Source organism: Mercenaria mercenaria, chromosome 4 (genome assembly GCF_021730395.1).
Source record: "Mercenaria mercenaria strain notata chromosome 4, MADL_Memer_1, whole genome shotgun sequence".
Classification (NCBI taxonomy): domain Eukaryota; kingdom Metazoa; phylum Mollusca; class Bivalvia; order Venerida; family Veneridae; genus Mercenaria; species Mercenaria mercenaria.
The window spans coordinates 84,597,605-84,623,238 of record NC_069364.1 but is presented as its reverse complement, the minus strand read 5'-3'; the positions used below and the strand labels follow the sequence as shown (position 1 = coordinate 84,623,238).

Here is a 25,634-nt window from a genome sequence, read left to right as displayed (position 1 = left end):
ATTCAAATGTAACCTTATATTGACACAAAGTCTCGTTGGTTCAGAAGCTTATTAATAATTAAGCATATGTTGCACCTCAAAATGGTAGCAACGCATTTTGGTAGTCACTACCAATATTCGGCCGAGTTTTGGTAATCACTACCAAAATGCGTTACACTCAACGCAATTTGGAAGTTTACAAAAATGTAGTACCAAAATGAGTTTGATATGTAAACATCCAACGCAAAACGGTATTAATAATAATCTCATGATTTACAAAAAGAATATTTTGTGACGAATGGATAATATTATTTCAAAGAGAGTCATAATGGAATTTATTCGCTCATTCGGCCTTGACCTTTTGACCTTGAAAATATAACGGCTCTAGATTCAATCAAGCATGACCATTGGAACGCAGGTCAATGCAACTCTTAACTTTGACATACATCGAGAGGTATTGACGGAACTTGGCACAACTGTTCACTACAATTATTTGATGCGCCGATCGAATGACCCTGTGACAGGTTTCACAAACGCCCGTAAGTAAGTACAGACTGTTTGAGATTAAAATTCAGGAGATTCACGAGAAGAGGTCACATAAGACAGGTTGTATAATACCTTTAAAAGTATATACAAGGTAGACATGCAACCTTTATCCACCAAAAATAGAATCTGTAAATCTAATGACGGAGAATCCAGCTTTTTGGAAAATTATTCCAGTAAGCCCACGCCCACATTTTACCATTCTTTTACGTTGTGTTTCAAAGATATATGCGGCGGACTCTCGAAACCCCCACCTTTAAAGAGAAAAAATCTTTTTTTGCCGGAATTATTTACCTAATACCCCTAAAACACGCACAGAATTCACCATTTATGTTTATTTGGGATGTTTATAAAATTATCTAGGTGGAAGACTCGCGTGCCATCTTCACATTTATACTTCGTTTTACAGAATTCATCATGTTCGTGATTTAAAATATCTCAGTGGACAATCCCTCCGACAACACTAGCACATTAAAACAACAAAACAATACAATGTTACTGCATATGAAGCGTCGTTTGAGGCCCTTTCACACGCTCAGGAATATAAATTTTAGTTGTTTTTTATACGAAAACCATATCTCGGGAGCGGAACTCCGAATCCACTTCCCGAACCATTTTTATAGGAAACATTCCCTCCTTTTATCTCTCTCTTTTGTGCGTAATGTAAAAATGGGCACAGCCCCTGATGTAGATAAGAAAATAAAAACTACCAAAGAACGTTCCATTCCATGATCCTTAACGCATCATATGTACCCTTGCAACGCATTTTGTCGCTACCAAAACTCGGCCGAATTTTGGTAGTGACTACCAAAATGCGTTGCTACCATTTTGAGGTGTAACAAAGTATACGTGAGTGGGATGGTTAAGAATTCAACCTAACTTTTCTTGCCATAATTATTTGGTAAGCTTCTATCTGCCTAGTCCAAATAATAGGGCGTTTTGGGAAAGCGTGTCATTGTCCCGTTAGAGGGATGACAACTATAAAATATCAGATCATAAAATAAGTCATCCCGATAAGTCAAATATGTATGGCTAGTATCTGCCAGAACTGGATTTTTAAAAGACAGTCACATTTGACGTACTTTAAACTAGGCTATTCCAGAAAACATCTATTTTGATACTATACGGGGAAAGCGCTAAGATATACATAAAGGGAACTGGGGGTGTCTGGATGGAAGGACGGGGATACTTATCAGGTCATTGTTTGTTTATGTAGTAAAGCAATGGCCCAGTATACCCAGTATGGAAGCACCTTTCGTAGACGGGGGCAGGGTTAAGATAAATTGTGGGGATGAGTATTTGGAAGGACTAGATAAGATGGGGGGGGGGGGGAGGGGATAAATGTCTTCGGGAGAGGGGATAATTTGGATAATTTTCTGAAATAAACTGCTTCCAGATGGGGTGGATATATTCTGGAATAGCTCATTGAAAGCATGTCCTTTCTCAAGGCCTTCTTCAAACTTTTCTTGAGAGAAGATTCCAAATTACGTTTACGTTTACGCTTGAGGTAAGCAGAAATCACACATTTCGTGCTGGAGGGGGTGGGGGGTGGGGGGGGGGGGGGGGGGGGAGAGAATTTTTCATTGCAGTGGGGTTGTGGGGGGGGGGGGGGGGTAAATGTCTTCGGGACAGGGGGTAACTTTCTTAAACTGCTTCCAGATGGAGTGGATATCTTTTGGAATAGCTCATAATTTGAAAGCATGTCCGTTTTCAAGGCCTTCTTCAAACTTTTCTTGATTACGTTTACGCTAATTCAGTAGAATTTTATGTACAGTTTCCGAACTTTTGGTTACTTAGAAATCCGTTTGAACTTGCGATATCGGGTCAGTTATAAAATTGAAAGCTTTGTACAAGTTCTTACATAATACAGGCGATGAAAGTAAACATACATTTGTTTACAGTCCCATCGAAGTACATTTAACAACTCCTATGAAGATGGTATATTTTGACCTAACTACTTGACCGATCAGTTGGTCACCTCGGACTGACCTCGGCTAAATGTAAATATAGAACAATTGTACCATGTGAATAAATATTTGTGGTTAACATGCTTTTAGTATATACGGTAGTAGTTAGTAAAGATTACAGCTAAATACAGAGGCTGGAAACTATTTTGATTAATTGACCTACCTGACATTTTAATCCGCCATGAACAATATGTTTAATCCGAAAATTAGCGGAAATTCCGCGGTGTAATTAAGCGTACTTCACAGAAAAGTCGTCTGCTGCCGGATTTCACTGTCCGAAAATAGTCCTGGATAGTTAGTGTTATTGGTGCATCGTTTTCGATTCATTTTCGAAATGAGTGACCGTGGGCTAGCGGGGTCAAGTCAAGAAATTACATAACACGTCTGAGCAATGGGGAACAATGACCCAGTGGCCGGTGTCATGAGGTTCCAGTGGGCGAAATTCATGAAAAATATGAGTAGTTTCCAGATTTGTTTCAATTTAGTGATAGTTCATTGTCCGCAATAATACCGCTTTAATTAGTTCAAACACCTGGCAGATATATCTCGTCAAGGGACTGTACCTCCCTGATGTAGATATGGAGGTAATTATTTTATATCGATCATTAAGAAAACTGATTAACCAAAGGATCGTAAGTTAACCGTTGAAATAATAATACTGAGAATGATAACAATAATAATGAAGTCAAAATAGTTATAGACGGAGATAAATTCCCAGCAGAATAACTTGCTACAAAATGTATTCAGCAGTAAAAGAAAACATTAAAAGAATACTTTAAATTCGTTTAATTATGAATATGCTCGTGTGGTATCCTCTATTTCGTTTACCTGACATAATGATACAATACTAACAGTATAACAATAGTAGTAGTAATAATAATTAATAATGTATTTAACACTACGTGAAAAAAAACATTGATCTTGCATCTGGAATCAAAATAACATGGCGATTATGTTGTCTAAGGACAACACTACAAAATTATCCCATTTTTCAAAATAATCTTTGTACGTCTATTCGGCATTCATCCCTCAAAATTTAATACATAAATAAACTTGTATCAAGTGAAAACGAAATTGAGAAAAAAATACATTATATTTATGCCATGTGGAGTAGCAGGATTTATGTCACGGGGTCGTAACTACATCGATTGATTTACGCTGTGTGGAGTCGTAGCTACATAGATTGATTTACACCGTGTGGAGTCGTAGCTACATAGATTGATTTACACCGTGTGGAGTCGTAGCTACATAGATTGATTCATGCCGTGTGGAGCCGCAGGTACATAGCATGACTTATGTCACGGAGTCGTAGCTACATATATACCTTGATTTATGCTGTGTGGACTCGAAGCTACATAGCAGGATATATGCCATGATAAGCGGTAGCTACATAGCAGGATTTATGTTGTTAGTCATAGTTACATAGTAGGATTATGAAACATAGTTGTAGCTAAATAACAAGATTTACGTAATACGGCGTCATAGCTGCACAACAGGATTTACATCAGATGGAGTCATAGTTATATAGCTTGATTAATGCAATGTGGAGTCATAGCTACATGGCAGGATTTATGTAATATGGAGTCATAGCTACATAGCTTGATTTATGCAATGTGGAGTCACAGCTACATAGCAGTATTTATGTAATGTGGAGTCATAGCTACATAGCAAGATTTATGCAGTGTGGAGTAGTAGCTACATAGCAGGATGTCGGGTCATAATGCGTCTTTTTGTTCCTAAAATTAATCTGACAAAATATATGAAAAGTACAAATGTCATAAAATGTTGCTCCAATGTGAGTGACTACCTTAAAGGTCCATAAAGAAAAAGTCAAAAGCCTGTATAATCAGTTAATTAGTTTTTTATTAAACAAGTTTATATGAAAAAGCGCTGTACACAGAATTTAAATGTTTATATAACTTACATATAATTATAACCACTACACAAGAAAGAGCATGAGAATTTATTAGCCTATCTACTATACATGAAATATAACAAAAATGCAAAAAAAATAATGGTAAAAAGATAAATGAAATAATCATGGTCTTTTAGCTGTTTTTAGATTGTTTCCTATTGAAAGAAAAAAAAAAGAAACTGATTTCATCATAGATTATTGTCACAACTAAAGCAAATCAGATGCATTCTTCTAATTATTTATTTCAATACAGATGTTTCTGTGAGCTTGACTTACTGAATAATAAAACTTTAGCTAGATACTTATTTTGAGTTCTTTATGTATAACAATTTACTAACTGTAATACTTATTATAATCTGACCAAACCATTTATCTTTTAATCACATGCAAATGTATATATGAGCATAAGCAGTTTTTTAACACATCCTAACAAGGTGCAGCTTTTCTTCAAAATGGGAGCTAACTCCTGTTAAGGTAAAATAAATATGAGTTGCAGAGTTGTCTTCTCTTAGAAATAAATGCTACCATGTAATTGGTTTAAATTGTTGTAAACACATACATGTAAGTAAGTACAAAAATGCTTCCAGTATAACAATAATACATGTCAAAAAGTTGGCTATACAACAATTTATAAACAATTAGAAAATGTAAATTTGGATGTACAGTGTATAGATAACAATATGTAAGTTTAATATAACAAAATGATGTAGGGAACATTAATGTATTCAGCATTTTTTACGAAACTGAATGCAGAATGCAGTCATCCATAGTAGAATATATATATGATATTTGTTTGTTTCAGTGTAAGATATAAATATCTTTCACCAAGTAAACAAAAGATGCATTTTTTGCATGAATGGCACACCTAAATGAAAATAAAAAATCCTGTGTTTATGAGCTAGACAAAGATAACCTGATCTTATATGATAAATTTAAGAATAAGTGACAAAATACAGTAATAAATCAGCAATATTTCCACTGTCATAATTAACGTCTCAATTCTTTTGAAAATAAATCTAACAAGAGCACCGCCTTGCGGGTGCTGACGCTCATCTGATTTTTTTTGTATAATAGAAATATTGTCCTACCCATGATTTTCTAAGTCTAAAAAGGGCCATCATTCTTGCAAAAAGCAGGATGGAGTTATGTTTCTTGATGTATAGTGTCAGCTTATGACGGTGAAAAACTGTTGCAAGTTTTAAAGCAATAGCTTTGATAGTTTATGAGAAAAGTTGACTTAAACATAATACTCAACCAAGAAAATGATTTTCTAAGTCCAAAAGGGGCAATAATTATTGCAAAAAGCAGGATGGAGTTATGTTGCTTGCTGTACAGGGTCAGCTTATGATGGTGAACAACTGTTGCAAGTTTCAAAGCAATATCTTTGATAGTTTAAGAGAAAAAATTGACTTAAACATAAAACTAAACCAAGAAATCTGATTTTTTCTAAGTCCAAAAGGGGCCATAAATCTTGCAAAAAGCAGGATGGAGTTATGTTTCTTGCTGTACAGGGTCAGCTTATGGTGGTGAAAAACTGTTGCAAGTTTTAAAGCAATAGCTTCGATAGTTTAGGAGAAAAGTTGACCTAAACATAAAACTTAACCAAGAAAACTGATTTTCTAAGTCCAAAAGGGGCAATAATTCTTGCAAAAAGCAGGATGGAGTTATGTTTCTTGATGTACAGGGTCTGCTTATGATGATGAACAAGTATTCCAAGTTTCAAAGCAATAGCTTTGACAGTTTAGGAGAAAAGTTGACCTAAACATAAAACTTAACCAAGAAATCTGATATTTCTAAGTCCAAAAGAGGCCATAAATCTTGCAAAAAGCAGGATGGAGTTATGTTTCTTGCTATACAGGGTCAGCTTATGATGATGAACAAGTATTCCAAGTTTCAAAGCAATAGCTTTGATAGTTTAGGAGAAAAGTTGACCTAAACATAAAACTTAACCAGGCAACGCCGACGCCGACAACCACTCAAGTGATGACAATAACTCATAATTTTTTTTCAAAAAATCAGATGAGCTAAAAATAGGTGACAGAAGAAAGTACTAAATCTGCAATATATCCACTGTCATAATTAACATACTGGCCAATGCATTATATTTACATCCGTCCTATTCCTTTCCATTGAAAATTATGACGTTCATTTTGTATGAACAGTAAAAGGAAAGGCGCCAAAGTTATGACAACACTGCTTAGTGATAATGAGCCACTGTTTTGACAACATCCGTGTATAGTCAGGGAAAATGTTCCTTAGATGATGTCACAGTTGTTCCGTCTGGTGAACAGAATGGCAGGGAAGCTTATTTTAATGTTAAATGCAACAAAATGTGTGCAATTAATAATATATTCTTGTTTAAAAATGGAAAGGAAATAGAATGTTATAAAAGAAATTAATTTTTTTCCGGAATTCATGCGAAATGAATGGCTGAATAGGATCGGCAAATTAAAGATGAACTGCTAGCGTGATTCATGGACTTGCCAATCCTATTCTGTCGTTTATTTTTACATGAACACCGAAAAAAATATTCATTTCTTAATTAAAGGATCCTATTTCAGTAATGGCTATTCTAACAAATACAAAATATATACTGATGGTAATATTATAAACAGAAAATTAACTAGAACACATTATTTTCACGCTAACAATAATAAATTACTGTAAAATAGCCAACAATAAATGGAATGTTTCTAATAAATTTAACTTTAAAGTTAGTATATCCCTAATGTTCTCAATTTGGGACTTCTTCACATCATTTTTTTTCACAAGTAAAGAAACAATTTATCAATATTGTGTAGGAAGACCCAAGATTCCTGCTGAGCATTATTTCAGGACAGACCAGCTCCTGTATGGGCCCAAGATTCATATACTGGGCTGTATACATGACAAAAATGTCAACAAATGTACAGTGTTATAGTTAAAACAATCACAATCTGATTAAATGAAAGACATTTTTGAAAACAAATGAAATAACATGTAACGAGAAAAACAAGAAATTCAAATCTGCATTATACACAAACAAAGAATTTCAAAACAAAAAAGAAAAAGGAATAGGCATAAAAAATCTTTCTTGTTATCACCATGACAAGGATTTCAAGACTAAACATACATTCAAATACAAAAAAAATCTTTCTACAAATAAAATACTGCAAAAAATATATTATTTTTTCTTGCATGCAAATTTTACAATTTTTGGTCCAAACCACAATATAGCTGCTGTCTTTAAGACTGGAATTCAAAGAGATAAAGAAACATTGAAATAAAATAAAGAAATGTGTATTGGCCTTAGCATCAGATTTTCAGTAATTATATGATAATGTAAAGTAATTTGAGCCGCGCCATGAGAAAACCAACATAGTGGCTTTGCGACCAGCATGGATCCAGACCAGCCTGCGCATCTGCGCAGTCTGGTCAGGATCCATGCTGTTCGCTTTTAAAGCCTACTGCAATTAGAGAAACCGTTAGCGAACAGCATGGATCCTGACCAGACTGCGCGGATGCGCAGGCTGGTCTGGATCCATGCTGGTCGCAAAGCCACTATGTTGGTTTTCCCATGGCACGGCTCATTTTGATTTGTGGAGGACTAATTTTTATAGATCTTGTGGTAATGTATTGATCCAACAGAGGACTACTTTTTATAGATTTTATGCTTGTGCTGATCAAGCAGAACACTTTTCTACAGATTTTGTGGTTGTGTTGATCCAGTTGTATGGAATTCTAGATGCAAATTAACAAATTAGTTGCCCATAAAAGTCTGGCTAATCCTTTAAATCAAATCCAAAAATCTTTATCTTTCTTCTTTTAAAATATGTAATGTGAAATCATTAATATAGAAAAAATATATGTAATTAAACATTTTTGAATTCCACAAATTCATTTCCCCATGAAAAAGCCATTTAAGCCAGTCATAATAGCTGCTTCTGCCTAAATCAAGAATGTTTTGCTTTGGCTTCAGAAAAGACCATCTTTCATAATTACAATCCAAGGGAAACAAATCCGAGATACATCTATACATATAAGGCTACAATATTTATTTCCCATGCTACAAAACATGATATCAGAAAATAAGCTTTCAACAGATCTTGTACGATAATTTGACAACTGTGTGCCTAATGAAAACAGAAATATATATCACATCCTATGATCAGATGGCACTAAAGAATTCTATGACTGCCAATCAATTCATTTTTTTCCATTTTTAATGCAAAACAAACTTTTATTGACATTATTACATTACCATGCATAATTTAGCGTTACTGCATTACCAATCATGAAATGTGATGGCAATTATAGGATTCCTTAGATATTTACTGAAAAAGAGTCCTAGAAAGCGGAACAAATGACAAACCATCAAATTATCACATATAACTTTACCCTTTCTTCAAATTTACCTTCTAAATAAATCGCCAAATTATCATCCTATATCTATACATGAAAAGTGACAGAATTTCAAAACTTTACTTCCTTAACATAAATAATGAAATATGGACAGAGAGGCCATTTTCTTATGACAAAATCATTTTGAAACTGTTGTATCGCCTTCTATATTTATGCACAGATAATAACAGTTTCACAATCAACTAGATATGCTTTTGAGAAAAGCGCATGTCTCCCACAGCTGCCCCTATGAAAAATGTCTAGTTTCTCTAGATGGTTTAGACAAGTGGATCCAATTAGATGGTCTGGACGAGTGGATCCAATCAGTAATTTAAGGGGCATAATTCAAAAGTGCCTTGGCGGATTTGGCTAGTTATCGAACTTGGCTGAGGAATGTTCGACTTAGAGAGTGGACAAGAGTAAAAACGCAGATTTTTCGGTAATTCAAGGGCCGTAACTTCAAAATGCCTGGACCGATTTGGCTAGTTATCGAACTTGGCCGAGGTCTCATGGTCAAACACATTTTGTTCAAGTTTGGTGAAGATCGGATGAGAAATGTTTGACTTAGAGTGAGGACAAGAATAAAAACGCTGATTTTTCGGTAATTCAAGGGCCGTAACTCCAAAATGCCTGGACCGATTTGGCTAGTTATCGAACTTGGCTGAGGTATCATGGTAAAACACATTTTGTTCAAGTTTAATGAAGATCAAATGAGAAATTTTTGACTTAGAGTGCAGACAAGAGTAAAAAGGCCGATTTTTGGTAATTCAAGGGCCGTAACTCCAAAATGCCTAAACCGATTTGGCTAGTTATCAAACTTGGGCGAGGTCTCATGGTCAAACACATTTTGTTCAAGTTTGGTGAAGATCGGATGAGAAATTTTCGACTTAGAGTGTGGACAAGCTTTGTGACAGACACACAGACACACACTGACTGGAGTAAATCAATATGTCTCCCACACAACTGTGTGGTGGGAGACATAATAATGATAAAATATTAACATTTCACTTTCTTAAAGCATGATTACATGAGCATGATCTCTGGCTATATCATTTTAGATACCATTTTTATAAACTGGACAAAATGCATAGTGCATTCCTCTACTTTAGGTCAAGTTTGTTCACCTATGAAAAGCAATTTTACATTTATAACAATGACTGTAGAAACATACAGATACATTACGTACTGCTGTTCTCACACGAAAGTAAATACACTGGAACCTGTTCCTAAGACCACCTCCAAACAATGGCCAAAATAATACAGCCCTTCTTGGAAGACTGTCACTTTGCCTTCACATTTACCTACAAACAATAGCATTTTAGCTGTGTTGAGAGAAAACTTGCTAACAAACACCAAGCTTTTCCAATTTCCATGGGCAGTCTTTATTGTCTTTATAGACAGGTGTTACTGAACATATGGCTGGTAATGAAGTTGAACTTGGTCAGCAGACTACACGTTTTGCAGTAAAAAAAAATTAGAATTTTCTTTTGTCCATATTTGGTCGTAGGATGAGAGCGCCATCTATCCAGACATTTGGACGGTCAAGCATGGCTTGCCACATTGACATCTCTTCCCCTCGTGCATCCATCCAATCCACAGCTTTGCCTCCACTAACACCTACACAAAAACAGAGAAACATTTTTTAATGTGGTTTAACACTCACTAAATGTTTTGCAAAAACTGTTTTTGATTTGAGCTTTATTAAGGTAGGTCTGCATGTCTGATAAACCGGAAGTGATGGCCCAACACCATTTATCCAGAAATAACATAGAATAAAGCCTGGATCCAGCGTATATGGTAAAGAAAATTATTTTATGAATAATGGAAATCCATGAGTAAATTTATTACAATGGCACTGTTACTATAATGTCTTGAAATTGACTTGAAATGTGTGGTTCACTTTAATCATGGTCAAATATCTAAAAAATAAGCACATTGCCCTACACATTTTATTTCACCACATTATAGAACATAATGTTTATTACGACTGTGAGAAGTTTCATTAAACCTAAGAACCGAACCAAACATAATAAAATACCAGCAGAAAAGATCTACCTGTTCCGAGATTGAGTCTGACACCGCCAAGGAAATCATTGCTTGCCAGTTTCTCATAGTCCCATATAGTGAGTTCCAGACATCTTTCGCGCAACTCCATCAGCGTTACATCCTCAAACACAAATGTGTGATTCCATACTGGGCTACAGTCTTTCTTGATTACAGCAGTTTTCTGTTTGCTACTCTTGTGTCTTTCTGGTAACAAATACCTGCAGAAAAAAATTAATGTTACAACAACTGGACTAAGGGAGGCAACTACCTCTAAATATGTTTCAATTGAAATGAAGAGTTGTCTATCTTAGACCATCATTATCATATAATAAAGTCGCAAGTTAGTAAATAATAAATTAGCTTTTGTATATAGAGTGGGTGCATTTAACACACTTTTATGTTTTTACATAAATGTTGGCCAGCTGTGTATATTCAAACTGGAAGTGTTATTATATTTTTTTGTCCTTTGGGTTCATGAAGTACACTTATTTTTACTATAATAAATTCTGCCTAGGCCAATGCGAGGGGGCGCGTGAGGGATATTGCACATTTCATTACTTTTCATGAACAGACTCGATCAAACAAAGTCGGATTTTATGTTGCCTGATTGCATTCTATGCTTCTGAAGGATCTTTAATCAGATTTAACTTATATTGTTTAATTAGCACAGAAAAACCAGTATATCTTTTGTTGTTAATGTGTGTAACATCACACCGACACAATGACACTAATACTGGCCATACAACAAATATTATAGGCGAAGACCCCAGCTGCCTCTTCAAGCATTATTTCTGCGTAGAAGCATCAACCTGAGGAAAATCAACTGGATGACTTCCTCACAAGGAAGAACTGTACACCCTAAGTGACATTTCAAATCCCACAGGGTTGAGGGGCAACTGACTCAAAGTCATCAACCTTAATGTTTTAAGGTCGCTGTCTAAAGGCACTACATAAAAACTTTTTCTTTCTAATTCTGTTTTCTTTGGTGAGGGATAGAACTGTTTATTTGTTTTGGGTTTAACACAGTTTTTCAACAGTATTTCAGTTATGCAATGGTGGGCATTCGAACTAATCAGCATTCCTAGATTCTGCACCAGTACAAACCTGTTCTCTGCAAGTAACTGCCAACTTCCTCACTTGGATCAGAGGTGGAGGATAAATGATTTCAGACACAATGTTTTTTATCATATCGTCACAGAGAACATGACCCGGGGATGGATCTCACGACCCCACTATCTGTAGATCTGGGCTCTCCCTATTGAGCCAAGGGGGGGGGGGCTGAGGGAGAGAACTATCATGAGAAGTAGGATGATATCTAAAGGAAAGTAAATCAGGTCTGAAGTACTTAACAAAGAAAACAAGAAGCTGCATTCAATAAACGCTTGATGCCCCCATTGGCATCCTTGTCGATAGATTTTGCACCTAAGTCCAAAACGAGGTCAAGGTCAAAGTCAAACTGAGGTCAGGTGATGTCTGAAGATGAGGAATGGTCACAATTTACATCTGTATTAGTATCAATTCATTCTTGTCAGGGGTATTGATGCTAGACGAAACAGTCCCATTTGGTTAACCAAGAGATGGCCCAAATAAAGCAACCTAAGTCCAAAATGAACGAGGTCAAGGTCAAGGTCAAACTGAGGTCAGGTGATGTTTGAAGATGAGGAATGGTCACAGTTTACATCTGTATTAGTATCAATTCATTCTTGTAAGGGGTACTGATGCTAGACGAAATGGTCCCATTTGGTTAACCAAGAGATGGCCCATATAAAGCAACCTAAGTCCAAAATGAGGTCAATGTCAAACTGAGGTCAGGTGATGTCTGAAGATGAGGAATGGTCACAGGTTACATCTGTATTAATATCAATTCATTCTTGCAAGGGGTATTGATGCTAGACGAAACGGTCCCATTTGGTTAACCAAGAGATGGCCCATATAAAGCAACCTATGTCCAAAATGAACGAGGTCAAGGTCAAGGTCAAACTGAGGTCAGGTGATGTCTGAAGATGAGGAATGGTCACAGATTACATCTGTATTAGTATCAATTCATTCTTGTAAGGGGTATTGATGCTAGACGAAACGGTCCCATTAGGTTAACCAAGACGTTGCCCATATAAAGCAACCTAAGTCCAAAATGAGGTCAAGGTCAAACTGAGGTCAGGTGATGTCTGAAGATGAGGAATGGTCACAGTTTACATCTGTATTAGTATCAATTCATTCTTGTAAGGGGTATTGATGCTAGACGAAACGGTCCCATTTGGTTAACCAAGAGATGGCCCATATAAAGCAACCTAAGTCCAAAATGAACGAGGTCAAGGTCAAGGTCGAACTGAGGTCAGGTGATGTTTGAAGATGAGGAATGGTAACAGATTACATCTGTATTAGTATCAATTCATTCTTGTAAGGGGTATTGATGCTAGACGAAATGGTCCCATTTGGTTAACCAAGAGATGGCCCATATAAAGCAACCTAAGTCTAAAATGAGGTCAAGGTCAAGGTCAAACTGAGGTCAGGTGATGTCTGAAGATGAGGAATGGTCACAGGTTACATCTGCATAAGTATCAAGTCATTCTAGTAAGGGGTACTGATGCTAGACGAAACGGTCCCATTTGGTTAACCTCGTACGGATGGACAGGACAATCACTATATGCCTCCCGCATCAGTAGATGCTGGGGGCATAAAAATAATTTAGTGACCCTTAATCATCTATAACAAGTTTTCCCTTTTCACTGGCAGAATTTATACCTGCACGACTGATATTCATAATACGAGCCACCATATTTGTGTGATCAAAACTATGTTTATTTCATATCTGTATCATTTATTATGCAACATTTTCGGCTGCTAGCCTAATATATCACACATTTTCTTAACTAGAACATTTCCATAATAATCTATATCAGAACTCTATTTTGCTGTCTGCTTTTCCAAATGTGAAATCATTCTGTTTAAACCATAAAAATGCAGTACAAATAACTGATCAGAATCTGCAAGGCTAGACATGACTAAAATTTGTTATGAAAAATGTTGAAGGCTCACTAAAACTACATAAAATGGAATTTTGTATAATACAAGTCTCCTAAAGGTGGTCATTGTAATCAGATGGTTTTGTTCAAAACTTTAACACTTGAACATTTACATTTATTGGTGTTTACTGAGTGCTTAAAACATGTTAGTTTTTCACTGGAGGTATTTTTAAATCCTGGTTGCCCAACGAAGACAAGAGTTATTTTGGCATAAGCATAAATCGGACAAACATATTTTGCCTAGGGAACACTATAGATAAAAGAACTACTGTATTATATTTGACAAAGATTTGCATTGACAATCACATTTAACAGAAATGCAAGTTTGTAAAATTATCATTACCTCCCTTCCCTTATCTTGGTTGCTCAACCAAGACAGATTAGAAATAAATGTATTCCAATACTACATAAAGTTTTAAAACTTGCCTTTTGTTTAACTGATCTTGCCTTTGCGACCAGTGCAGACCAAGATCAGCCTGCATGTCTGCACTGACTAGCTATTCAGTCAGTAAATTTTCAGTGAACACCCCTTTGAATAATAAATGGTATTGCCCAAATTGAATGATGGGCCAGTCCATTTTAGAAATTTAGTTGAAATATCCCATTAGTTATCAAAGGGGAATATGACAAAAACACTTATTTTGAAATCAAAAGAATCTCCATTTTTTCAAATATTTTCATATAAAGGTGCAATATGTTATAGAAACAATAAAATATATATTTCTAATAGTAATCTAACTCTATATAATGAGTCTTTTTGTTCATTAAATCAAACTCTTACAAAATATACAAGAAGTGAAAAATATTAAATGTTGGTCAATTGTGACGGACAAAATTTCACATGTACTGACCTGAGCTGATGGAAAATCTCAGGATATGCAACCATGAATAAAGACTAAATATATCATGTAATAATCTCCACTTGATTTTCCTACACCAAAATCAAAAGTAGGAAATACCCATGCCTACTTCAAGTGTCTGTCTTTGACTGTAATTCTTGTGAGATTCCATGCATTTGCAAAACTTTAACAAAGATCAAAGCAGTTTTCATATGTTTCCAAACTGGCCTGGTTTGTATTCAAGGCAATGGTACTGCCCATGTACAAAGACTGGGTCAAACCCTTTTCATAAGACCACAGAAAACGTTACTTAGACAATGAATGTTGTTTTTTCAGAAGCAGGAATGTGCCAAAATCTTAATTATGCATCAGTATTATATACCCTTCTCAAATGTGCTCATCTGATTGGTCAAAATGAGTGCATGCGCAGGTCCGCAAAAAGCGATATTGACCTGCAAAGTGATAATTACTCTTGTGATATCACTTTTTCTTACATGTATGAAATATGGGCCAGTCAATTGAATGCATTTGCGAAAGGCATATAATATAATAATTATAAAACTTATGTTGAGGTAAATATGTGCTTTTACAGACCTGTAAAAATTATACTGACCTCGGACTGCGTCAATATGTGTTTTTAAAGACCTGTAAAAATGATATTGACGAAGGACGCATATCATTTTTACAAGTCCGTAAAAACACATATTGACCTCAACATAAGTCAATAACTGTATAATACATAATGGCTGTTTAAAAGATTACATAAGGAAATATTTACCCTTTACAGAAAGGATCTGAAAACCCGTTTGACCGGACAGCTGTGAGATTACGTGCTTCTTTCATCATCACTTCTAACTGTCCTTTCCCACTTCCTTTCCCGCTATCCTTCTTCTGTTTGCCTGAAAATTATCAACAAGATTTAACTTAAGTAACATATTCTTAAAAGATGTAAATCTACAAAAACTGCTCAAAATGTTTTTAAGTGAAAATGCCAATATATAGAATTATACCCTATATAGTTTCATCGATCTATTTCAACAGCTTGGTTTGATAAAAAGGATGTATATGACATCTCATCTGAAGTTAGTAGTTTGTTAGTCCATAAGTCATATGGATTTTTGTTTTCTCTATGCCAGGGATAAAACAAACTATAATATAGTTTATTGTTTCATCTGCACCACACAGCATGGAGTGATGGTCTATAAGGGGAACAATAACCTTCATTTCATTCTTTCACATTAAAAGACACCTATTTATAACCTAAATGAGAGTGTAGTAATATCTCAGAATAATGAGAACCATTTATCAAAAATTTGGCTAAATTAGAGTAAATATGGTGATAAAATAAATATTCTGTTTCATAAACGGATATTTTGTGTTTCATAAAGAGAGGTTAAAGAGAGTTTTATATACATTTCAGAGCTTTTTCAATAAAAGAAATAATAACAATTCCATGTATCTTAAAGACACTTGCTGCAGTTTCTTGTATGAGAGATGGGGTAATAATTTCCCAATAATAGAATTTGTTCAAACTTTGTATAATGAACACAGTTTCATGTTAGAAAGAGAACAAGAGCTCCGCCAAGTGGGGCAATATACATCCGAAGGGTGACATCAGAGAACGGGAGCAAAATTGAACAACAAAAGGAAGAAATTCCAAAAAAAATTCTAAGTCCAAAAAAAAACTCCTTGCCAGGTAAAGGGATGTCAAAACACACCTAAAAATTTCAGTTACCATCCATGTTGTACCACAGAAAAGTGGTCTCAGTTCTTCCCTTTGTCCAATAATAAAAAAAGTTTCAAAATAAGCTACTTATAGTAACAAGAAAGGGAAGTAATTCAAAAACAAGAGCTGTCACTATTGGTGACAAACACCCCCGAGGCATGCCCAAGAATGTTACAGCTGTATGTGTAAACAAGAGCTGTCAGTAGACAGGGCGCTGGACTATTCTCAGTGCTTGATAGTATAATATAAGCAATGAGTAAAACAAGCATATTCTAAGTCGAAAAGGGGCCATAATTCATTCAAAATGCTTGATAGAGTTGCCTCCTCCTTTTTACAGACTGGGGTCATGATGGTAAACAAGCATGCAAAATATGAAAGCAATATCTCAATGGACTTTGAAAATATTTGGGGTGGTACGCAAACTTTTACATTTATTCTAAGTCGAAAAGGGGTCATAATTCAGTCAAAATGCTTGATAGAGTTGCCTCCTCCTTTTAACCGACTGGGGTCATGATGGTAAACAAGTATGCAAAATATGAAAGCAATATCTCAATGGACTTTAAAAATACATGTATTTGGGGTGGTACACAAACTTTAACATTGATTCTAAGTTGAAAAGGGGCCTTAATTCAGTCAAAATGCTTGACAGAGTTGCCTCCTCCTTTTTATAGACTGAGGTCATGATGGTAAACAAGTATGCAAATATGAAAGCAATATCTCAATGGACTTTGAAAGTATTTGGGGTGGTATGAAAACTTTAACATTTATTCTAAGTCGAAAAGGGGCCATAATTCAGCTTGAGAGTTGCCTTCTCCTTTTTACAGACTGGGGTCATGATGGTAAAGAAGTATGCAAAATATGAAAGCAATATCTCAATGAACTTTGAAAATATTTGGGGTGGTACGCAAACTTTTAACATTTGTGTGACGCTCACGCCGACGCCGGGACGAGTAGGATAGCTCCCCTATTCTTTGAATAGTCGAGCTAAAAATCACACATCAATTCGTGACCTTGACCTAAGAGACCTGGGTCATAAATCTGACAGACATTCTCAATATGGTTAACATTTGTTTAAAAATATTTTCAGATCCCCTGATAAATGGCAGAGTTATGAACCAGACAAGAAAAACCTTTGACTTCTCAGTGTGACCTTGACCTTGGAGCTAGGGGTCCGTGTCTTGTGCACGACACCTCATCTCATTTTAGGGAACATTTATGCCAAGTAATTTCAAAATCCCTTCATCGATGGCAGAGTTGTGGGGCGAGTAGGATAGCTCCCCTATTCTTTGAATAGTCGAGCTAAAAATCACACATCAATTCGTGACCTTGACCTAAGAGACCCGGGTCATAAGTCTGACAGACATTTTCAATATGGTTAACATTTGTTTAAAAATATTTTCAGATCCCCTGATAAATGACAGAGTTATGAACCAGACAAGAAAAACCTTTGACTTCTCAGTGTGACCTTGACCTTGGAGCTAGGGGTCTGTGTCTTGTGCACGACACCTCATCTCATTTTAGGGAACATTTATGCCAAGTAATTTCAAAATCCTTTCATCGATGGCAGAGTTGTGGACCGTACAAACAACAGACCCTGTTAACCTTTAACCTCTAAGTGTGACCTTGACCTTAGAACTATTGGTCTGGATCTTGCGCATGACACTTCGTCTCATAATGAGGAACATTTATGCCAGGTATTTCAAAATCCCTTGATGAATGGCAGAGTTATAGACCGGACACGAAACAGACCCTGTTAACCTTTGACTTCTAAGTGTGACCTTGACCTTGGAGGTAGGGGTCTGGATCTTGCGCACGACACGCCGTCTCATTAGGCCTAAAAAAAAAAATGTCTGTTTCCTGTAACATGCTGAAAAAAAGGGTGGTTGGTAGGTAGGAATTTTTTTTTTTTTGACTTGAGATAGTTGATACTGGTAACTGAGTGAAAATGTGAATCAGATATTTGGACAATTTATTTTTAATTACTGAACATGACAAGAATTGTGACAGAACCACAAACAATATCTAAAATGGCATATGACTAGAACTGAAACACATCATACAGTTTGATTGTGATCGACTGGCACAATCACCTTCTTTTATTTGTTGTCCATCTATGGGCAGGTGATTATTTATCTACTATTTAATCATTATACAGGGCGTTTGGTAGGTTCTGAAACTCAGGTCATATATAGATTCTTCTGCCTAAATTTTCAACGGTCAAAATCAGATTTTCAAGAGTCAAGATCAGCTATTCAGGGGTGAAGCTATTCTGTTATAAACTTTATCTAAGACAAATACATTAGTCTCCATGCAAGTCTACAAGAAAACAAAGCCATCCAGTTCTGATCTTTCGTTTAATTTTAGACTTTGGTGTTTCAGCATCACTAACATCATCATTCTTTAATAGAATGTTTGGTTAACGTACCACATACACTGTCATTATCACTGTCATTAGAACGTTTCTGACCACCTATATATAAATCCTAAATCAAATAGCTTCCTTTGAGCCACAGTGTCATAAAATACTCAAGAACAGTTCATAAAAGCACAAAATTACCAGTAACAGTTGTCATATTTTTCTTAAAAGCAGACTTTTTATTGGCTTAATATTAAGATTTGCACCAGAAAATCTCGTTGGAAATGACAGAAATGTTCGAAAATCACGGTCACGAAAACGGGTGACAAATATGGAAAACGTAAGTTAGAGTTTAATTCTTGAAAAAAAAATTCATCTGTTTAATTTGTTTTCTACCATCATAGCTATTCACTACCTACAATTTCTGCTTATTATATTTTTTTTATTTGTTTCTGCCCAAACTAAGCCTCGACAATACTAGAAAATTTGCTATACATCGTAATGTTCGATTATAATTATCCAATTTGTTATTTAGTAACCTTATTATCGCCAGTTAACTGCCTAATCAAATAAAATTGTTGAAAATTTGCTCCCGCCTTTCAATAACGGATGTTGTTCATACCGACAGCATGACCACTGAACAAGTGGTACAAACACGATAGTAGGCTGCTCTTCTATGCATTGTTTATCAATTAACTTTTACACATTAATCAATAAACACCTTTAATAATGACGAACATTATTGTACTAAATACAAACCGCAAGATGACCACGTGTCAGTTGGCGCATGGCGTGATTGACATCTGTCAGTAGCTAATTAGTATACGACGCTCCGCCTTCTGCCATACTTCCGCTTGTGGCGGCGAAAAGTATTGAAATTCACCAAAATTTTGATTGACAAGGGGCAGAACTTTTGAACTCGATACGCATCAAAGAAAACTTCTCGATTTTCGCGGGTGAAAACCCGGAACCTCGGGTCTATCGACAAACAGGCTTTTCGCCATGTTGTTTCATGTCGACGGAACCGGGAACGTTCATTACTATGCGCGACGAGGTCGGATACAACTAAATTATCCCTATAATCAATAAAGATATGAGAGCCTCGAATTTCGGCCCATAAAAAAATTGCGGTTGGCGGTAAAAACTTACGGTCGGTCAGGTTACAGGAAACAGACATATTTTTTTTTTAGGCCTTATGGTAAATATTTATGCCAAATTATTTGAAAATCCCTTAATGGATGGCAGAGTTATGGACTGGACATGAAACAGACCATGATAACCTTTGACCTCTAAGTGTGACCTTGACCTTGGAGCTACGGTATGGGTCTTGCGCATGACACGTCGTCTCCTTATGGTGAACATTTATGCCAAGTAATTTCAAAATCCCTTGATGGATGAAAGAGTTGCAGCCCGGACAAGAATTAACCGGACGCACCGAGGGACAGACAGTGCGATTTTAATATGCCCACCTTCGGGGGCATAAAAAATATTGTAAGTGAATAAAAAAGAGATCTGCCAAATAAAAACAAGAGCACTGCAATACAGAGCTATATAACAAAAGCAATCATATATGACCTTTGACCCCTAAGTGTGACCTTGAACTTGAAGCAGGTCATCAGAAACATGCGCTCTGCATGTCGCCTCAGTGTGGTGAACATTTGTGCCAAGTTTCTTTGAAATCCTTCAAGCAGTTCAAGAGTTACAGAGCGGACACAGTAAAGTCATATATGACCTTTGACCCCTAAGTGTGACCTTGACCTTGCAGCGAGTCATTGAAAACATGGCTCTGCACGCTGTCTCAGTGTGGTGAACATTTGTGCCAAGTTTCTTAGAAATCCTTCAAGCAGTTAAAGAGTTACAGAGCGGACACGAAACAAACTGATATGACCTTTGCCCCATAAGTGTGACCTTGACCTTGAAGCGAGACATCCAAAACATACGCTCTGCATGTCGTCCCGATCTGGTGAACATTTGTATTAAGTTTCTTTGAAATCCTTCAAGGGGTTAAAGAGTTACAGAGCAGACATTAATTTGCCAACGGACGGATGGACGGACGGGCAGACGGGCACCGGGACCGTAACATAATACGTCCCTTTGGGCGTATGAAAATGCAAAAACAATCATAGGTCACCATGTTTGTTTAGGAGTTATCTGCCCTTAAAACTGGATTTTTCTTCAAATTTGCATATTCAAGGGCAGATAACTCCTGAACAAGCATGGTGACCTTTGACTTTTTTTTCATAATTCTGTTTCTAACATGACACTGTGTTCATATACAAAGTTTGAACAAATTCTTTTATTGGGAAATTTTTTACCCAAAACTGCAGCAACCATCCTTAAAATGAGATAAAAGAGACATTCAATGTTTCAAGGGAGATAAACAGACAGATATTGCATGTTTAAAGGTTTTTTACCAAAAGATAAAACTGATTTTCATGTTTCAAAAATTGCCTGCAGGTACTTAAAGACTTGCTAAGAGATAAAAAATATCCATACAAAATTTCATGTCTCAACAAACTTGATTACCAAACACTGCCCTTGTATAATAGTCTGACAAAAGACAAATTTACTTAGACATTATGGGAAATTATTGTAATTGCTAGCTAAGTAACAAACAAGGCTCAAATACTGTATAAAATGGCATTACATTCAACATTACCTACACCAAGTCATAAGTCATCACCTAACAAATATGCCTTTAAGGAAAGTATGTATAATTCATCACCCTTTCTCTGAAAGGACTTGACTATAATTATAGTTATAAGCAATTATCCATGAATAACTTACACCCAGGAGAGCAGAAAATTGTTCTTATGATTAGTGTAACCATGTCAGCTAGTATTTCTTTGAAGACAAAATTCTTATTAGTACATGTCACTGGGGGTAAATGGGGCAATTACATATCAACCAGACATGAGTGTGATGAGTTCATGGACTATATTTGTAGTACTACTATAATGGCAGACACATTTCCTAACCAACATTTCCTAACCAGGTGCATGGATGTGCAGGCTGATCTTGATCTGCACTGGTCGCAAATGCCAAATTGAATGATATTTTACGTTATCATTTTTCAGAAGTGATTTTGTTTAAGTTTCATATCAGATGTTTGGTCTAGCTACCACTAGCCGGGACTTAAACGATTGAAAATGATGTATTGTAGCATTTTTGACAATTTCATGGGTTAAATGAGAAGTTGTTTTACTCAAGGGAGAAATTATCTTCTGAAAACTTTTCTATTACAGCAAAGAAATAGCTTGCATCATGCGATCATAATTTACATAAACAATATGCAATATTTACGATGAAAAAAACTGAGAATATACAAAATGTAGATAATTTACTGCTGTAATATCTTTAAGGCTTACTAAATGAGACATGATTAATCAACTTGAAGAAGAAAATAATTGCTCCTTTAAGGTAATTCTGCATATCTGATTAACCGGAAGTGGTGGTATAACTTTGTTTATCTGGAAAAACCTAGACTATGTCTGGTAGCTATTTTATGGGAAACACAAATGTTGCCATAAATCTATTATATCCAATGTATTAAGTTTTAAACTGTCAGTGCTATGGGCTTTTCCAAATTTTATACTGACGGTAGATAGGTTTTGTAGTAAAATAATTCAAAATGAAACAAGAGCTATCTGTTGACAGTGCGCTCGACTATTCGAAGGATATTGATGGAAGTATAGGGTCAAAATATCCAGAGATTTTCAGACAAAAGAAAAAAAATAGATAAGACAAACAAAGTACCTGTATTTGTGGATTTGGATAAGTCCTGCACTATATCTATATGGCAATGTGTGATCATGATGGCAAGCAAGTGTTCGACGTTTCAAAGCCATATATGAAACAGTTTAGACAAAATATGAAATGGTTTGTGAAACCTTAATTTCTGTGTCAAAAAAGGGCCATAACTCAGAGCTTAAGTCCTTGTCCTAGTTATGTAGTCTTGCCTACATATTTTGACGATGATGGTAAACAAGTGGTCAAAGTTTCAAAGCCATATGACAAACAGGTCAGGCAAAATATGGACGGGTATGAAAAATTTAACTGATTTCCAAGTCCAAAAAGGGCCATAATTCAGCCAAAATAGTTGACAGAATTACGTACTCTTACCTACAGATGGAAATCATGATGATAAACAGGTGTTCAAAGTTTCAAAGCCACATGTCAAACAGTTTTGACAAAACATGGACTTGTACAAAAACTGTACATTAAGTCCAAAAAGGGCCATAATTCAGCAGAAATAGTTTACAGAGTTATGTACTCTTGCCTACAGATAAAGACTATTATAACAAAGAAGTGATAAAAGTTTCAAAGCCATGTGTCAAAACACTTTATACAAAATATGAACTGGTACGAAAAACTTAACCTAGATTGTTAAGATTGTTAAGTTAAAAGGGGCCATAATTCAGCAAAAATCCTTGATAGAGTTATGTACTCTTGCCTAAAATTGAACATGGTGATGGTACACAAGTGCTGAAAGTTCCAAAGCTTTATCTCAAAAGACTTTGTCAAAATGTGGAATGGAAGGAAAAACTTAACCAAGATGTGACGCTGATGCCGTGGTGAGTAGGATAGCTCTACTTACTCTTCAAATAGTCAAGCTAAAATAAAATAAGCAGCAATGTAAGAGCACCAAATTGTGAAAATAGGGCTGGGACGATTTCAAAATTTTGAAACCGGTTAATCATTTGTAAAAAATTGAACCAAACTGGTTAATCGGCCGCCATATTGAAAATGCTGTTTTCTTTCCTGACGACTGTATTAAGGTTTCTCCAGCAGCTGATTACATTAGGAACTTATGGACTTTATTGTTTGCAAACAGTGTAATAACTGATAAGTCTTATGTTGGTGTATTTTATTTTACACATATCAGGACAAGCAAATCCGAGACTATTGACTATGTTCAATGTGTTAAAGCGGAAATATACTGCGGGTCAAAGAAATGTATAAAGATAAAGTACGATTCGTGATGTTTATTGTTTGAGAGCGATTAGCTATTTTGCAAAATTGAAACCGGTTTCACCTTGTAATCGAATCGGATCCGATTAACTAAGTAACTGTCCGAGTTTTATGTGAAAATAGGCCTAAACATACTATTTGGCCATATAACTAAATATAGGTTTTACACTTTGATCTACATGATGGAATATTTTCATTACTAAAAATGGCATCAAAAGTGTGATTTTCCCATTGTGAAATTTGACTAGAGGACTAACATTTTCACATCAGTCAAGCAAAAAATCAAGCACATGACCTTATCTTATTTACTGGCTGAATTTCCTCCAGATTCAATAATGCTTTCATAAAATATGTTTTAAAAAAATTGACACTGTACAACAATATTGGTTTCAAATAAGAAGAACTACTTTAATATATAAAACAAGTATTTTAATGTGTAGGATTACAATAGAATTTAGCTGATAATTCTAAATCTTTACTTTTTACTCAAAGAATAACAGACGCTTGTAATCTTGAAGCAGACGGTACAGAGACATAAAACAGGGGTATGCTTTGAAAACAATCTGCTAGACAAATTTATAAGGAACAATCCCATACAGAAACAGTTATAATTTCCACAAGGCAGTCTGAAAGACAGCTATATCCCCCGCCACTGCTATGGATAGTGAAAGGGTAAACGTTTGATTTTAGCTGTGACCTTGACCTTGAACTGACATGGCTGACTCATGAATTCTGCACAACGTCTTGATGAGGTGATCATTTGACCCAAGTTTGATGAAAATCCTTCAAGGGGTTTAGGAGATACAGAGCTGAAACCTTTGACCTTCAGTTGTGACCTTGACCTTGAGTTGACATGGCTGACTCATGAGTTCTTGATGAGGTGATCATTTGACCCAAGTTTGATGAAAATCCTTCAAGGGGTTTAGGAGATACAGAGTGGACACAAAATGGCAGGCTGAAACCTTCGACCCTTAGTTGTGACCTTGACCTTGAGCTGACATGGTTGACTCATAATTTCTGCACATCGTTTTGATGAGGTAATCATTTTACCCAAGTTTTACAAAATTCCTTCAAGGGGTTTAGGAGATATAGAGCGGACACGAAATGGAAGGCTAAAACCTTTGACCTTCAGTTGTGACCTTGACCTTGAGCCGGCATGACTGACTCATGAGTTCTGCACATCATCTTGATGAGGTGATCATTTGACCCAAGTTTGATAAAATTCCTTCAAGGGGTTTAGAAGATATAGAGCGGACACAAAATGGAAGGCTCAAACCTTTGACCTTGAGTTGTGACCTTGACCTTGAGCCGACAAGGCTGACCCATGGGTTCTGCACATCGTCTTGATGAGGTGATCATTTGACCCAAGTTTCATGAAAATCCTTCAAGGAGTTTAGAAGAGATAGAGCGGACACAAAATGGAAGGCTCAAAACCTTTGACCCTAAGTTGTGACCTTGACCTTGAGCCAGCATGGCTGACTCATGGGTTCTGCACATCGTCTTGATGAGGTGATCATTTGACCCAAGTTTTATAAAATTCCTTCATGGGGTTTATGAGATATAGAGCGGACACAAAATGGCAGGCTGAAACCTTTGACCTTGAGTTGTGACCTTGACCTTGAACCGACAAGGCTGACTTATGGGTTCTGCACATCGTCTTGATGAGGTGATCATTTGACCCAAGTTTCATGAAAATCCTTCAAGGGGTTTAGGAGATATGGACCGGACACGATTTTGTTACGGACGGAAGGACGGACGGACGGAAGGACGGAAAGACGGAAGGACGGACGGACGCAGACCATTCCTATAATTCCTCCGCCACGGCGGGGGATTAATAAAGTTGAAATTGGCAACAATGAATGTATGTGTCTCCATTTTTCTCACAATGT

The 25,634-nt window shown here is 36.1% G+C and overlaps 1 protein-coding gene across 5 annotated transcripts in view; it reads right to left on the bottom strand.

The window, feature by feature from the left end:
* Positions 1 to 4,332: 4,332 nt before the first annotated feature.
* The window catches only part of LOC123552334 (uncharacterized), a 136,197-nt gene continuing 114,895 nt past the window's right edge, over positions 4,333 to 25,634 (bottom strand). For all 5 annotated transcript variants that reach the window (XM_053541847.1, XM_053541848.1, XM_053541846.1 and 2 more), the window contains 3 exons: positions 15,471 to 15,591; positions 10,840 to 11,048; positions 4,333 to 10,401 (listed from right to left, as the gene is read on the bottom strand). In XM_053541847.1, the coding sequence (XP_053397822.1) occupies positions 10,259 to 10,401; positions 10,840 to 11,048; positions 15,471 to 15,591 (473 nt within the window). In that variant the 3' untranslated portion in view covers positions 4,333 to 10,258. The remainder of the gene's footprint in view (positions 10,402 to 10,839; positions 11,049 to 15,470; positions 15,592 to 25,634) is intronic.